This window comes from Nuphar pumila, chromosome 3 (genome assembly GCF_984573655.1).
Source record: "Nuphar pumila chromosome 3, dmNupPumi1.hap1.1, whole genome shotgun sequence".
NCBI lineage: Eukaryota > Viridiplantae > Streptophyta > Magnoliopsida > Nymphaeales > Nymphaeaceae > Nuphar > Nuphar pumila.
This window is the reverse complement of record NC_143251.1, coordinates 12,531,975-12,548,839: the sequence shown is the minus strand read 5'-3', so window position 1 is coordinate 12,548,839 and position 16,865 is coordinate 12,531,975. Positions and strand designations below refer to the sequence as shown.

Here is a 16,865-nt window from a genome sequence, read left to right as displayed (position 1 = left end):
GTTCAATACTCAGAGTGTGTGTCCCTTACTGTAAAGATGAAACTATGAAGACACTTTCTTGGTGGGCAAGGAGACAACCAAGGAATTTTATACTATGGAAACCAGACCGCAGTCAACATGGCACCTCATGTCCAGTATCCAAGATGTACAAGGTTGATCCCTAACAAATCAATCATGCTGAACATATCTACATGGTCAGCTTGAGCCGAAACAACCTGCAACTATGAGATCTCAGATTGATTGTAGATGCAATCAACCATAGTAAATACATATCATTTCCAAAAATATAATCTATCAAGATAAGTTCGGATGCAAGAAAGCAAGCAACTGGTACATAGATTTCATCGATTTTGCTGGTTGGAGGATGAACAAAAAAATTATACATGGCAATGTAAACATTATGGATAACCATTCATCATTATAATTAAGTTAAGTTTTTCTGAATAGCTTTCAACTTGTGATTGAAAAATCTTAGTACCATTGCTCTATCTGTTCTCCAAGGTTATCTTCCCAAAGACACTTCTATGTGACTATGATCCCCATTCAACCGCTCCATGTCCGCAACGAGTATATGATTTGACGAGTCACGGGATTGAGCTGACTGAAATGCCTTGTGAGGTAGGCTTTTCAGAAAGCTTTTCAAATATAGAGATCCAAATACAATACCCTGTTCAAGCCGTGGCTATGGTTACTATAATTCATTTGATTACTGAAGAGGCATTCCAACCATTTCCTAGAAAAGGGAGAAGTAATACTTACAGCACCAATCATCTGTTCCCAACTCAGAGGATGCCCAAACCAAACACATGATAACAGGATGCTCACCAACTGAAGTTTGAGATACAAGGAATTTCAACAAAGAGAATTTCAGGAAAAGAAAAGCCATCTGCAGATAAGATGCAACTGAACAAATTTTTTCTCACCTGTCTTGTCGTCATTATCGTAGCAAAAGTAAGCGCCCCAAAAGTGCGGATTGTATAGGAAATGAAAAACTGGCTAAGTGTTGCTACCTACACATGCAGCCCATAGTCATCTGCCTAGGATTTATATTCTGGACTAAGAATGAAAGTCTAAAAACTATGAATGAGCAACTGTAAAAATTTAGAGCTTTAGGTATTGAAATATTACAGTGGAGAGCAATACAACATCAAAGAAACAGTCTTTATGACGATAAACAAAATCTATGGCAGGCAGTAGATGTCCTTGAACCATAAGCCCTGAAGCAGAAAAACTGAAGTCAGCAAAATCTGTAAGATGGAGGACTGAAGGAGCACTTCTCATATAAAAAGGTTATGCATATCAAACTGCACTAAATTCAAGTTTAAACATTAAAATTCTTAAAAAATGTTTCAACATTATCTTTACATTTTTGCAAAAAAGAATATTAGCAAAACCTATTATTTGTTATCCTTTACATTTTTTTATATATTATTTTAAATGCTGAGATCTCCCCAAGATTTATAGAAAAAACTACAACATCCCGGGAAATTGCCTGCCTGAGATATTACTGAGACTGATATTGGGGACCATGGGTATAACAAGTTCACCTTCTTACTATTCTTTGTAATTAGTAATTGGAACATAGCATTTTTCAACCCACAGCTATCAAATAGACAGATCCAAGTGATTCTTGGCTGGTATGACAACTACGGTCACTCTGACCAAAACATATGAACTTTCAATATTTCTTCAAATGGTTGCACTTTAACTGAACAAGTATGATATCTAGAACATCTCTCAGATATTTGTTCCACTAAACCTGATATCCTGTTAGTCCCTTGAAAGAAATATAATAGACTCACGTTTTAAAAACAACAAGCACTCGGAATAAAAGCTACCTGGTAAGCATGCATATGATGCTTAGGATGGAAGAAAAATATTGTAGAAGTATAAGGCTGCAGATAATGAAAATCAGCTACCCTACCATGAAAGAACAAGCTGTAGCAACAAAGGACTCACCACTTAAGCTAAGGAGACATGAGCATATTGCTGTATAGAATATTTGATTGTAGATTTCCATATTATATCCCTTAAAAAGTTTGTCTTGGAATGTGCTTGTAAATCCATCGAACCTATGGAAACATACAAGAAAGATTCCATATTAAAGAAGATAGTTCAATATGATGTATTTGAAAATCCAGTTTTGTTAAAATAAATCAACAAAATGGTATAGAAAACATGATCTGAGATGCAAATAAGATAATAGCAACTACCAAATACCAATGTATATACTATAATAACATTATCACATCTCTCTCTCATGTTGGAAACTGGAACATGAAGACCTGCACATCTACCCAAGAGTAGACTACCAAAGTGATTTACGTCCCCCAGTTACTTTCTTAACAGAAATGCCTTTCAGGAATGATTCCCTTTAACCCACAAATTACATAAAAAAAAAAACAGTTTCTCGTTTACACTATACCAACCATAGCCTTGACCATTCTTTCAACTCATATTTGATCATGTTAAGTTCATTCTATACAACAATCCCCATTAAGCAAGATCATGCCACCACTTGACTACGAGAGCTTTGTTTGCTAAGGCTTCTCATTGTTTAATATCGAGAACCCTACTTCCATGGGCATAGCAACTTCCACTAATTAGAGAGAAGATTACGAAGGCCTACCTTGCAAAGGAAATTGCTGATAGAATGCTTAATGTGACTCACGACATTCTTTGGGAGTGCTGACAGATAAAAAGACCAGCTCGCAAGTGATATGAACTTTGAATGGGATGACAGGATATTTGAACATAAGGATCCACATAAAGAGTGATAGTATAGCTCCTTCCTATCCACTGAAGAGTTGGAACATCAACACAGTTAGCCACATGCACCATATTAGACAATCTTCATATCCACCAAATACAGGAACATCATCAGCATAGAGGAGGTGGATAAGTAGGGGAAATCCACAGTAATGCATCTCCAATTTTTTGCATGTATTTACAAGGCATCTCCACGTCAGAATGCATTTTTCTTTAGCAAACATTTGTAATGAAGTACTAGTGCAAATAACAATGTCACAAAGTGACTACAAATAATGCACTAGTACAAAAACAAGAAGCCACAAAGGGCTAGGCACCAAACACACACAATGCAAGAGAAAGCTTGAAATAAACATAATGTATTGAAATGCTCATAAAAGCATTGAAATGAAATGAGGACAAAAGACCCCTATTTATACACTTTATGGGACCAAGGGGGGAGCTCCCATAGGGTTGTTGGGAGCTCCCCCAACGACTCTATGGGTTGGACCCCTTTGCCCCTTCATAAATGACAAAAAGAAAAAAGAAAAGAAAAAATAAAGAAAGGCAAAAAAAGTCCCTAGTGGACATGTCTATTTACATAAATAAAAAAAGACTAAATTGCCCCTAATGGGCATTACAAAAGGTAACAAAGAAATAGTATATATATATAAAAAAAAAATTAACACCCTCCCTCAAACTGATGGTGAGATCACCGATAGTTTGCTTAGAAGAAAAACAAACTTAAGAGATGGTAAAGTTTTGGTAAAGAAATTTGCAAGCTATTATTCTGAAGTAACATATAGAAGTTCAATAGTGCCAAATAAAAACTCATCTGAAACATAATGATAGTCCATCTCAACGTGCTTTGCTCGTTCATGAAATGTATGATTGCTAGCAATATAGATGGCACTTTTGTTGTCGCAACATAGCTTCGAGGGAATAAAAATGAGAACTTCCATGTCTTTGAGTAAACTTCTTAACCAAACCAGTTCAGTTGTAGTGGTGGACATCGCCCTATACTCGGTTTCTGCAGAAGATAGAGAAACCTTCTATATCTTTTTACTTATCCAAGAAATTAATGATTTTCTAAGAAAAACACAATAACCTGTGGTCGAAATACGATCATTGGGGTTTCGCCAATCAAAGTCAGTATAAGCAATTAAATTTGGAAATGAAGAAGATAAGAATAGTCCTTTTGTTATGGTGTTCTTCAAATATCTGATAATTTGCATGGCAGCTGCCATGTGAATAGTAGTAGGAGCATTCTGGAACTGACTTGCATTGTGTACAGCATGAACAATGTCTGGCTTGATAATAGACAAATATGTTAGAGATATGATTAATTGATGATAAAGAGTGAGATCTTCTAAAGGAGGTCAATCATTAGCTCTCATCTTAGCATTGATTAGTTCTGGAATCTCTACTTTCTTTTCGTCAGTTAAGTTAGACTTAGCAATAATATCTGATACAAGCTTCATTTGAGAAAGAACATATCCCCGAGGAGAATATGCAATTTCAATCCCTAAAAAATATCTCAAAAATCCAAGGTTAGATATATCAAAATTGTTTTTAAGAATGTTTTTAATAGACTCAATGCCCCTTTTATCATTCCCAGTGATGATCATATCATCAACATACAAAAGTAAGATACTTATGTGATCCCTTGTGTTCTTAACAAAAAGATCAGTATCAATATAACAAGATGTAAATTCACTATCAAGAACAACCTTACTGAAGCAGTCATACCAAGCTTTTAGAGCTTGCATAAGATCATAAAGAGCTTTATTAAGCTTGAGTGTTTTTCCTTTTTCAATTTCAAGACCTGACAGAGGATCCATATAGACTTTTTCACAAGGATCTCCATTTAAAAACTCATCTTTGACATTTAGTTGGTAGATAGGCCATTGTTTGATTGATGGTAAGGCTATTAGAGTTCTAACACTCATCATTCTTGCAACAAGCAAATTTTTCTTCATAATCAATTCCATATTCTTGTGCATATCCCCTAGCAACTAACCTAGCCTTATACTTTTCTAATGATCAATCACTTATAGTCTTTACTTTATAAACCCACCTACAACCAATAACCTTTTTTCCTAAAGGGATAGTTACAATTTTGTAAGTGTCAATCTTGTTGAGTGCTTCTAATTCTAGTTGCATGGCATCTATCCAATGAGAGTATTGTTAGGTTGTTTAAAGTTAGAAGGCATTGTAAAAGTATCTTTAACAAGATACTATGATCAAGACCTTAATATTCTTGATGATAAGCATGTGCACACATGCACAATAAGCACTTAGAACACTTGTGCACAAAAGCACAACTCACTAAATCTCACAAATGCACAAAGGCCTATGTCACATGGGTGCGGGTGCGGCGCAATTTCAAAAATTTTGGACATGGGGACTCGGCTATATATATATATATATATATATATATATATATATATATATATATATATATATATATATATATATATATATATATATATATATATATAACAATAATTCTAGTAAACAATTAAAATTAAGGTAAACACATCTATGGGCCATGGTTAAAGGAAAAAAAACTTTAAACTATGACCTTGTGAAATGGTCCATAATCTGTACTGGTCCAATTTTTGAAATGGCCCCTTTACTATAGCATTCACATCTTTGTGATCTGTTCAGTTTTGACATTCAAATGTTTAAACTTTATACGTTAACAGTTGCACAGACTGTGCAATGCAGACTGTGCACAGTCACACAGACTGTGCAGTTGCAGTTGCACAGTCTGTGACTGTGCAACTGCATTGCACAGTCTGGTTATATATTTAAAAAAAAAAAGATATATATAAAAAAATGACTTTTTTTTTGTTTTTTGTCCTAAAAATGGACATTTTTGGACTCGGTCAAAGTTGACCGAGTCCAAAATGTGGACGGACTCGGCCTTGACTCGTTGACCGAGTCTGAGCCGAGTTCGAAGCCGCACCTGTGTCCCCACCCGTGTCGGGGCGTGTCGACTCGGGTGCAGCACCTCCCTAGCTGAGTCCGTGTGACATAGACAAAGGAATAAAAGAATAAAAGCTTTATTGAAAAACATTTGGGCCTTGACCCAAAGCCTTGAAATTACAAAGGGAGAAAAGCTTCTATTTATACACGATAAGGAGGACCTCTAAGGGGTCCAACTCATAGACGTTGGAGGGGCCCAACGTCTATAAGAGTGGGCCCCCCAAGGTGAGTTGACTAAGTCAAATAAAAGAAAGAAAGAAAAGAAAAAGAAAAAAGCAAAACTACAAGCATATTCGTAAAATGAATATGCGCAAGAATGGTGAAATGACTAAACTACCCCTATGGCTAATAATAAAGAAATATATATTTTATATATATAATTAGGTAGATACATATATATTATGTATTACCTTTTTATATATATAAAATATACATAAGATTACAATATTTGATATATAATTTAACACCCCCACTCAAACTTAGGGCAAGATGACCGAAAGTTTGCCAAGGAGAAAGTTTAATCGCAAAGCACACAAAGCCTTGGTGAAGAAGTCTGTCAACTGATATTCTGAAGTAACATATGGAAGATCGATGACTCCCTTCAGATAGGCTTCACGAACATAGTGACAGTTCATTTCAATGTGCTTAGTCCGCTCATGGAAAGTATGATTTTTAGCAATATAAATTGCACTCTTTTTATCACAGCATAGTTTGGTAGACCCTTCTAATATGATTCACATGTCTTCTACTAGCTGATGAATCCATATGATTTCCATGGTATTAGTTGTCATGAGACGATATTCAACTTCGGTTGAGGATAAAGACACTTTTTGTTGCTTCTTGCATCTCCATGAGATCAACGAATCTCCTAAAAACACACAAAACTAGTGGTGGAGTGACAATTACTTGGGTCACCACCTCAGTCAGAATCAGTATAAGCAATTAATTTTAATTCAGAAGAAGAGGATAAGAATACTCCCTTATTTAGTGTACCATTTGTGTATCTTACGACCCGCAGAATTGCACTCATGTGAACCGATGTTGGTGCATATTGAAACTGACTTGCAGTATGAACTGCATGAAAAATATATGATCTAGTAATACTCAGATACATTAATGATCCACAAGCTGTCTTTAGGGGGTGGGATCAGAGAGGAAAATACCATCATCAATCTTTATTTTGGCTCCCACTATAACAAGAGTTTCACAAACCTTATCATCCGTAATACCTGACATGTCAATAATCTCAGAGGCAAGCTTAGTTTGAGATAAAAAATACCCTCTATGAGAGTGCTACTTCAATAAACAAAAAATAAGTTAGGAATCCCAAATCAGACATTTCAAATCTATCCTTCAAAATTGATTTTATCTTTTAACCTATGTCACATGGGTGCGGATGCGAGTGCGGGTGCGACACGGGTGCGGCGCAATTTCAAAAATTTTGGACACAGGGACTCGGCTATATATATATATATATATATATATATATATATATATATATATATATATATATATATATATATATATATATATATATATATAACAATAACTCTAGTAAACAATTATAATTAAGGTAAACACATCTATGGACCATGGTTAAAGGAAAAAAAACTTTAAACTATGACCTTGTGAAATTGTCCATAATCTGTACTGGTCTAATTTTTGAAATGACCCCTTTACCATAGCATTCACATCTTTGTGATCTGTTCAGTTTTGACATTCAAATGTTTAGACTTTATACGTTAACAGTTGCACAGACTGTGCAATGCAGCAGTTGCACAGACTGTGCAATGCAGTCTGTGACTGTGCAGACTGTGCATAGTCACACACACTGTGTGCAGTGACTGTGCAGTTGCACAGTCTGTGACTGTGCAGTTGCACAGTCTGTGACTGTGCAACTGCATTGCACAGTCTGGTTATATATTTAAAAAAAAAAGATATATAAAAAAATGATTTTTTTTGTTTTTTGTCCTAAAAATGGACATTTTTGGACTCGATCAAAGTTGACCGAGTCCAAAATGTGGACGGACTCGGCCTTGACTCGTTGACCGAGTCCGACTCGGCGTTGACCGAGTCCGGGCCGAGTCCGAAGCCGCACCCGTGTCGGGGCGTGTCAACTCGGGTGCGGCACCTCCCTAGCCGAGTACGTGTGACATAGCTTTTAACCCCTTTAGAATCACTTCTGGTTATAAGCATATTATCCACATATAAAAGCAGAATGACAATCCCTGCATTAGTTTTTCTAACAAATAAGGCAGTGTCAGTGAAACAACAAATAAGGCAGTGTCAGTGAAACAGGATGAAAAACTATTTTCTAACATTACGGAGTTAAACCTATCATACCGAGCCTTGAGGGCTTGTTTTAAACCATAAAATGTTTTACGAAGGCGAAGCACTTTCCCTTTGGGAGTCTCCATTCCTGGTGGAGCATCCATATATACATCTTCATTCAGATCACCATTTAGGAAAGTGTTTTTAACATTCATTTGATAGATGTTCTATTTGTTAATAGATGCAACGGTGATAAGACATCGGACAGTGACCATTCGGGCCACAGGGGCAAAAGTTTCTTTATAGTCAATCTCATATTCTTGACTATATCCCTTTGCAACTAATCTCGCCTTATATCTTTCAAGAGATTTATCGCTCTTAGTTTTTGCTTTAAACACACATCTACATCCTACTGTTTTCTTACCCTTAGGAAGATCTTGAAATTTTCAAGTCTTGGCTCTTCTCAGAGCATCGAGTTCATTCTCCATAGCTTCTACCCATTCAGAACATTTACGTGCTTCCTCAAAATTTCTAGGTTCTATGTAAGAATGAATGGCACTAAGATAGGCCTTATATTTAGGTGAAAAAGAGTCATATGAGATAAATCTAGAGGGAATTTTCTTATGCCTTTTGGTCCTTCGCAAGCTCTCCTCTCTTGGAGAAACAATCCTACTGGTGTCATCATATCTTTCAAGAGCACTTCTGAAGGTGTTTTATTTCTATGGACATAGGTAATGGGCTCTCTAGATGATCCCTCATCAATATGTTGATGAGGAGAAGAGAGCAAAGAGGTGATAGTTTCCTCAGTTTCATCATCGCTTGAGTTATTCTGAGTTGACTCATCATCACTTGTATTATCATCTTTAGCTAACATTTCAAATAGAAAAGAATAATCCACATTCTCATCATGAGATACAAGGCCTTCGAAACCACTAAGATTTTCCAAAAAAACTCACATTTCTGGAGACATACAATTTGTCATTTTTAATATCATAACACTGGAAACCCTTTTGGGTTTCCGAATAACCAAGAAAGGCGCAAGGAATGGCCTTTGGGGAAAGCTTATCATTTTTATCCGTAAGGACAAAACATTTGCATCTTCCTTCTCGTATAATTTTTCAAAAGGGAAAATTTTGTTCAAATTTTTTTATGGAAGTCAATTTATGAGATAGACCAATGTAAGGGTTGCCTCAGCTCAGAGTTTTTTTGGAATATTTTGCGAAATAAGCAAAGTTCGAGTTGTTTCAATAATATACCTATCTATGTCACACGGACTCGGCTAAGGAGGTGCCGCACCCGAGTCGACACGCCCCGACACGGGTGCGGCTTCGGACTCGGCCCGAACTCGGTCAACGCCGAGTCAGACTCGGTCAACGAGTCCAGGCCGAGTCCGTCCACATTTTGGACTCGGTCAACTTTGACCGAGTCCAAAAATGTCCCTAAAAAACCATTTTTTTATATTTTTTATTTAAAAATATATATATAAAAACTGTGACTGTGCTGCAGTCACAGACTGTGACTGTGCACAGTCGCACAGTCACAGTGCTGTGGAATGTGCACAGTCACACAGAATGTGCTGTGGCATTTAAAAAAAAATTATATATATATATATATTTATTTTTTTTGCCGAGTCCCCGTGTCCAAAAATTTTAAAATTGTTCCGCACCCGTGTCGCACTCGCACCCATGTGACATAGATACCTATGCTTTCGTTCGGCTAGTCCATTTTGTTAAGGAATTTTTGGACAAGATTTTTGATAGAGAATACCATAACTTTCAAGATAACTCTTGAATTCATTTGATAGGTATTCTCCTCCAGAGTCGGATCTAAGGATTTTTAAGTTCCCATTGAATTGACTTAAGATCATCATATGAAAAGTTTTAAAAGTCGAAAAAACTTTATGCTTATGTTTGAGAAAGTATATCCAACAATACCTAGTGTAATCATCAACAAAAATCACATAATATGAGAATCCTCCTTTAGATGTCACAAGAGCCGAACCCCATACATCGGAATGAACGATTTCAAAAGGTTTTGTTGTAAACATGGATCTTTGATAAAAGGGTAAACTTTTCATTTTCCCAAGAATACATTCATTACATGTAAAATCTCTTTTACAAAGATGTTTAACAAGAGGTAAATATAAAATTTTAACAATATTGGGATGTCCAAGTCTCTTATGCCACACATGAATATCTTTATTTTGGACAATATTACAAAATTGATTCTTGGGTACTTGGAAAAAGTCGACATAGTAGAGATCTCCTTTCCTAGAGTCTTCCCCAATCAACTTTCCGGACCGGCGATCCTGAATCCAACATTTATTAGAAGAAAAATTTATATCGCAACCATGGTTCGAGAGTTGAAAAACTGAAAGCAAATTCAAATTTAGTTTTGGTATGAATCTAATTTTTAGAATAAAAAAATCTTGTTTTTTGAAATTGCCTATTCCTTTAATTTCAAGGGATGTTTCATCCGCCGTTGAGACAAAAGCTAAAAAAAAAATAGAGTATTCGGAAAGAGAACAAGCACTTGGGGTCATATTAAATGATGCACCAGAATCTAAGAGCCGAGATGTCTTACCGGGAGGGAAAGAGGTTGACATAGCGGCTCTGGAAATTCCTCCCTTGAGAAGAGGTTGAAAAGCTTACATAATTTGTTATAGAGAGAGACCGATTTCAAGAGGATGGTCGTTCTTCCGGCTGAGTGGTTGTTAGAATTCATCCACCAAAGTTCGGTTGATGCTGAGGAAGGAGATGATTGTGAGAAAGAGGAGCAGTTGCAACAAGTGGTATGATCCTTCATGGTAGGGTCGTGCCCTATATGATATATTTATACTGGAAATTAGATTGGTTCTAGATATTACACTATGTTACATCAATTCCAGACACAATATGAACAATACAAAGACTTTTGGATTGATACTTAGATTTCGGGTCCAGATCCAGACCCGTAATGGGTAAAACAACCCAGTCTCAATATCCTCCCTCAAGTTGTGCATTGTCATGCACCATGGACAACTTGTTCTTCAAGAACCAAGATTGTATGCTGGTAAGACCTTTAGTGAACAAATTCACCACCTGATCAGCCGTCCGAATATAAGCAGGTTCAACTTCCCTGTCTTCTACCTTTTGTTGAATAAAATGTTGATCAATCCCTATATGTTTTGTATGACTGTGATGAATGGGGTTGAAAGAAATCTGGATGGCACTCTGATTATCACATAAAAGAGTAGTGGGTAGAACAGTTTCTCCTAATTCTACCAAAAGATGTCTCACCCAGAGTTACTGGAAGCGCCTATGCTTGAGAGGAAGCGTGCTTCCCCGGTACGCGTTTCGGAAGCGTGAAACGTGACGCTTCCAAAACGCATGGGGAAGCGCACTTAAGTATTAGGAAGCGCGTACCCCTTTAAAGGGGTACGCGTACCCCTTTAATGGGGTATGCATACTCCTTTAATGGGATACACAGATCCCTTTAATGGGGTACGCGTATCCCTTTAAAGGGGTACGAGTTACCTTTATTACTATTTTGCGTTTTTTTTTTAAAAGAAAGAGTTTTTTTATTAAGGGCAAAATTGGAATTTTAAAAAACGCGCGAAAAAAACATAAAAGAGAGGCTTTAGGGTTTTTTTTTCACGCCTCTTCCGAGTCTCTCTCTTCCTCTCTCTCTCAGGATTTTGGCCACCGACCGATGACCTTCAGAACTTCCGGCGACCTTTTCCGACGTCCGGCGACCGCAACCGATTGACGATGGGGATATTCAGGTACGCATATCCATTTCCCCTCCATCTCTTCTCTCATCTCTTCTCTCCATCTCCCACGACTCGGATTTTTCCCCTTCCCCCCTTATGTTCAGGTACGCTCTCCTCTCACTCCATCTCTTCTCTCACGCTCATCGCACGACTGCAACCCCTTCACAAGCCAAGCATGGCGACTCTCGCTCAGACTCTTCAGAGTTTGTTTTCTTTTGTTTTTTTAAGGCAAGCTGGGGTTAGGCAGTCGCTGACCCTAACCATCTCTTAAGCCCCACGAGGTAGAGGGATTCCAAGCTTTCAGCTTGGCACGAGACCCGTTTACCACATGGGATATGATATGGGATTAAGTTAGAGTATCCTTGTGACATGTTTTACACTCTTTGTCGGTTCTGCAGAATTGCTTATTTATGTGCATGTTGTTGGAAACAATTTATTCTATCTATGTTTATCATTATTTATTGGGTTGCTTATAGCTTATCGTTGCCTTGTCACCGTAACCTTGATCTTTTGAAAACGGAAAGCTTATCAGTTTTATTTTCTGAAAGTTTTGGTCCTTGGAGATCCGATTCTCTACCTAGGGTTTAGGACATCATTGCCTAACTTAATTTTATTTTGGTTCACTTTCTGGAAATCTGAGATTTGTGTGGCTATTCAGAGGGTGTTAAGGTTGGGAAATAAGGTCAGTTAATGAGTTTAGACCTGTTTCGACCCATCCAAATTGTTTCCCCCAAATGGTAGGCCCATATTTTGCGTTGATGAAGAGTTTTTGAGTGATATAGGGCTGGTGTCTGACCTGTGTGGTGTGAGGTTCAGCTCGTGAGTAGAGGTTTGATTCCTTCATTCTCTCTAGAAAGTACATTTAGGGAACAGGGGATTGTTAGAGACTATTTGTTTCATTTTCCTGTTGCAATAACATGATGGTCTTTATCTTTTGTGTTATCAATATGATGATCATTTATATTCTTATTTGAGTCCGGTGAATGAACAGTATATTGGTTGAGAAACATTTCACATTTTGTGGTTTAACTGAGTTTATTTGGTCGTCTTTTTTAGGAATAAGGGTTAATGCAGTATTTTTTTATCATTCTTGTAGGTTTTAACTTTTAAGTCATTTTGACGATTGCTTGAATCCTAATCAGATTGACTGGATCACTTTTATTACTCTTTTACTGTTGGATATATATGGATTATTGATTTATTGTTTTCAATTTCAAAGTCAATGAAAAACATGTTCTGCCTCCACAAGTTGTCTTATGGTTTCATTATGGTGTTTGATCTTGCAGACGGCCATTCTCTCCTTGATCTCTTGAAGTGACTTTGCTTTATGTGAATTCTGAACTTACATGTTGATCAAGTGAACCAAGCATGATAAAAGAAACAAAACAAAAGAGATACTTATTATAAGTATAAATTAATATATAAAAAATATATTATAGGAAAATTCTTGAATTCATATTATAAAAACATATTATACAAAATGTATACCAAGCATGATTGAGCTTATCATCCCTATTAAGTATGAATTCTTTGATATACCGAGCGTGGGCACGCCCAGGCTCGGCTCGTTTACTCTATCAGAAGAGTGGGGCAACTAGTATGCTGCAGCTAGTTGTTTAAAATTTTAAATAAATATCATTATTGCTAGTAACAGTCGGCCAATATGAATTTTGTTTTTCTTCGTCGTTATGTTATCTTTCTTTAGCATTTTTTCATAAATGCAAACTTTTGAAAGAACTTCCTTTTTTTTAAATTTTGTCTGCTTTATCATAGTATATTATAGAATCATAGATCTTTCACCTCCTTAAATGATGTTTATTTATTTGTTTTAGTAATTGGTAAATTATGAGTAATGATTTGTGTTCTTTACTCTCCATCCTTTACTGTTAATAATAACTTTTTAAAGTGTTTTAGGTTGATTCTTATACCTTTATGATGCAGATATATTTGCATGTTCTTTGCTTCATTAATGACCATCCCAAGCTATGATCACGATAATTCTGATGACGATGACGATTCTTTGTACAATTTGGAGCATGAATCATCTAGTGGTGTTGAGAAGGGCAAGAAGAGGTTTTCTGCTTGTCCATATCAGTTTGAGGATAGAAACGAAAATTGTTTTGATGAGAAAGATGAAGAAGAATATGAGTTGAATGACTACTATTCTGAAGATGACCAAGATGATGAACCACCTAGCATGCATAAAACAACAGTGCTATGGTGCCATGTATTGAAACAAAAGAAGAGTGGGCAAGGAAAGCAAGGTGGAACCCAAGTTTTTATGTGCAGGCACTGCAAAAATATTTATCATGGGTCATATACTCGAGTTTTTGCACATCTTATGGGATCTCTAAGACAAAGTGTTGAGATTGCCTTTTGCCCTGTAGTTGCAAAAAATGCAGAATTGGCAAAAAAAATTAAGAGGCAAGTTCGCCGAGTGGAGGTTTCATCAAGTGCATTTGAGTTGAGGAGATCAAGAATTAATATTCCGAAGAAGCATATTAGTATGACTACATCATCTAGTGGAAGCCGAAAAATAGTTGATATTCGTGATACCTTTAAAAAAGTAGAAAGAGATGATGTAGATCACAAAATTATCAGATTTTTGTGTGCAAATGGCATACCTTTTAATGTGCTTCGATCACCATATTGGGAAGAGATGATATCTGCAGTTAGTAAAGTGCCCGGATATAAACCCCCATCATATGAAAAAGCGCGAACAACGTTGCTTGACAGTGAGAAAGAGTGTGTTCACAGGGAGTTAAATGAATTTCGAGAAAAGTTTGAGGAGTTTGGAGTTTTCATTGTCTCAGACGGTTGGACAAATATCAAGAACAAACACTTGATAAATATACTTGCCTCAAACTGTTTTGGCTCGATGTTCTTATATGCAAGCGATTTTTCTAATGTGCAACAGTCAGCTGCAAACATTGTCGAGTTTTTGAAGACGGGATGTAAACTTGTGGGGCCTTCTAACGTAGTGCAAGTGATTACAGACAATGCAGCAAATTGCAAGTTAGCAGGTGAAGAATTAAAACAAACGTATAAGTATATTTTTTGGTCACCTTGTGTTGTGCACACACTTAATTTGATATTCAAGGATTCGGCACATGAGTTTCATTGGTTGGGAGAAACATATTTGCAGAGTAAAGAAATTGTGAAGTATATCACAAATCATTCAAAAGCACTAGCAATCTTTAGAAGCAATGAAAAATTAGAATTAATAAAGATTGCAAAAACAAGGTTTGCTTCACATTATACTACTTTGAAACGCTTGCTTGATGTGAGGGAGAGCTTAAGGCTCACAGTAATTTCAGATAGATGGAGCGATTAAAAGCAATCATGCACGGATGAAACTATGAAAAAAAAGGCTATTACAACAAAAACAACTGTTCTTGATGAAGAATATTGGGATACTGTACGTTTAACATTATTAATTACAAAACCCATCTATAAGATGATTAAATTTTGTGATCAGAAAGGCCCTATAATTGGTGAAGTGTATGAAGACATGGACAACATGTTGGGGGAAATCAAAGACAATCTAAAAGGACAACCAGATTTATATGAAAAGATTTATAAGATTGTCTCAAATAGATGGGATAGAATGAATGTGTCTCTCCATAGTATAACCCACATGCTTACTCCAAAATATTATGAGTCGGAGTATCTCAAAATCCCAACAGCAGGAGGGGTCAAACGAGTTCCTCCTGGTAAAAATTTTATTCTATCTATTTAATAAAGTTTAAAGTTTAATGATTTAATTATTTTATTATTTTATTATTTTATTATTTTATTATTTTATTATTTTATTATTTTATTATTTCATTTGCATTTTTTTGTTATAGTTACTAAACATTTTTTTTTTGCAGAAAAGGATAATGATATCTTAGACGATGCAATGCTCGCGCTTGAAGTCATATCTTCTGGAAATGAAGAGCTATCTACATTTTATAGGTCACAACTTGTGGCTTTTGTATCAAGAAGTGGAAGATTTAACCGAAATGCAGCAAGAATAGATGCACTGAATCCTACAATGTCGGTGCTTAATTGGTGGCGTTTTTATGGTGGTGATACACCTGAGTTGAGAGCATTAGCCATTAAGGTTTTATCTCAACCTATTAGCACATCTTCTGCATAAAAAGTGTGGAGCACCTATAGTTACATTCACAATGTTAAAAGAAATAGGCTCAATGAAGATCGTGTTGATACCTTAGTGTATATTTATTCCAATCTTTTATTGATTGACAGGTATAATTAAATTGTGTTGTACTTTTGTTTTGGTATTTTTTTTTCTCTTTTTCTATCATTGATTGTTTATTAGCATTCATATTGTATATTCTTGTTATAAAAGGTGCAACAATCGCTACAAAGAAGGGACTAGTCGAAAATGGGATATCAATCCAGAACTTCCTATTGTAGAAGAAAATACGTTGAGATTAGAGGATATGTGACGGAGAGATTTGGATGATAGTGCACAACAATCAAGCACTATTTTCAAATCCAAACATAAAGATGCACAACCAAGAGCTCTATTACCCCCAATAATTATACGTACAAATGAAGTTGAAGAGGATACAAATCAATCCATCAGAGCTAATAGAACTGCAGATATACAAGAGCGACCATCAGTTCCTCATGGTTGGATTGATCGTTTCTTTAGCCGAAGACCTAGGCAAGGTATGTTGATATTGTGTTTTTTATATTTTAAATTATGGTTTTTGAACATTTTAATTTTTTAACGTATTCATTATAGGAAATGAAGGAAAGAGTAGAAGACATGGTCGTGGAGGACAAGAAGCACGTGATGATGCAGAAAGTTCGCGATCTATTGCTGACTTGAAAGGGAAGAGAAAGATGACAGATTAATGAACTCTTGAATTATTAATTTTTTTTTTATGATGTAGTTGGAGTAGTCCAACTTAAAAACTTTTATGTTACTTTTTTGTCATGGTCTTGTAATCTTTTTTTGGTATATTTTTAGTTTGAATCTTGCATAATGAAGTAGTGGATTATGTTAATTTTAAGTTTAGAGTTTAGAACTTTGTAGCTTATAATTTACAATTTAGAAATTTATAGCTTAAAAATTTAACCATATCTCTAT

At 35.9% G+C, this 16,865-nt stretch overlaps 1 protein-coding gene across 1 annotated transcript in view; it reads right to left on the bottom strand.

The window, feature by feature from the left end:
* Positions 1-359: 359 nt before the first annotated feature.
* The window catches only part of LOC149842004 (UDP-galactose/UDP-glucose transporter 5B-like), a 33,009-nt gene continuing 16,503 nt past the window's right edge, over positions 360-16,865 (bottom strand). The window contains exons 7-11 of the mRNA XM_089998828.1: positions 1,960-2,072; positions 1,129-1,217; positions 924-1,010; positions 760-828; positions 360-667 (exon numbers count right to left, since the gene is read on the bottom strand). Of these exons, the coding sequence (XP_089854954.1) occupies positions 503-667; positions 760-828; positions 924-1,010; positions 1,129-1,217; positions 1,960-2,072 (523 nt within the window). The 3' untranslated portion in view covers positions 360-502. The remainder of the gene's footprint in view (positions 668-759; positions 829-923; positions 1,011-1,128; positions 1,218-1,959; positions 2,073-16,865) is intronic.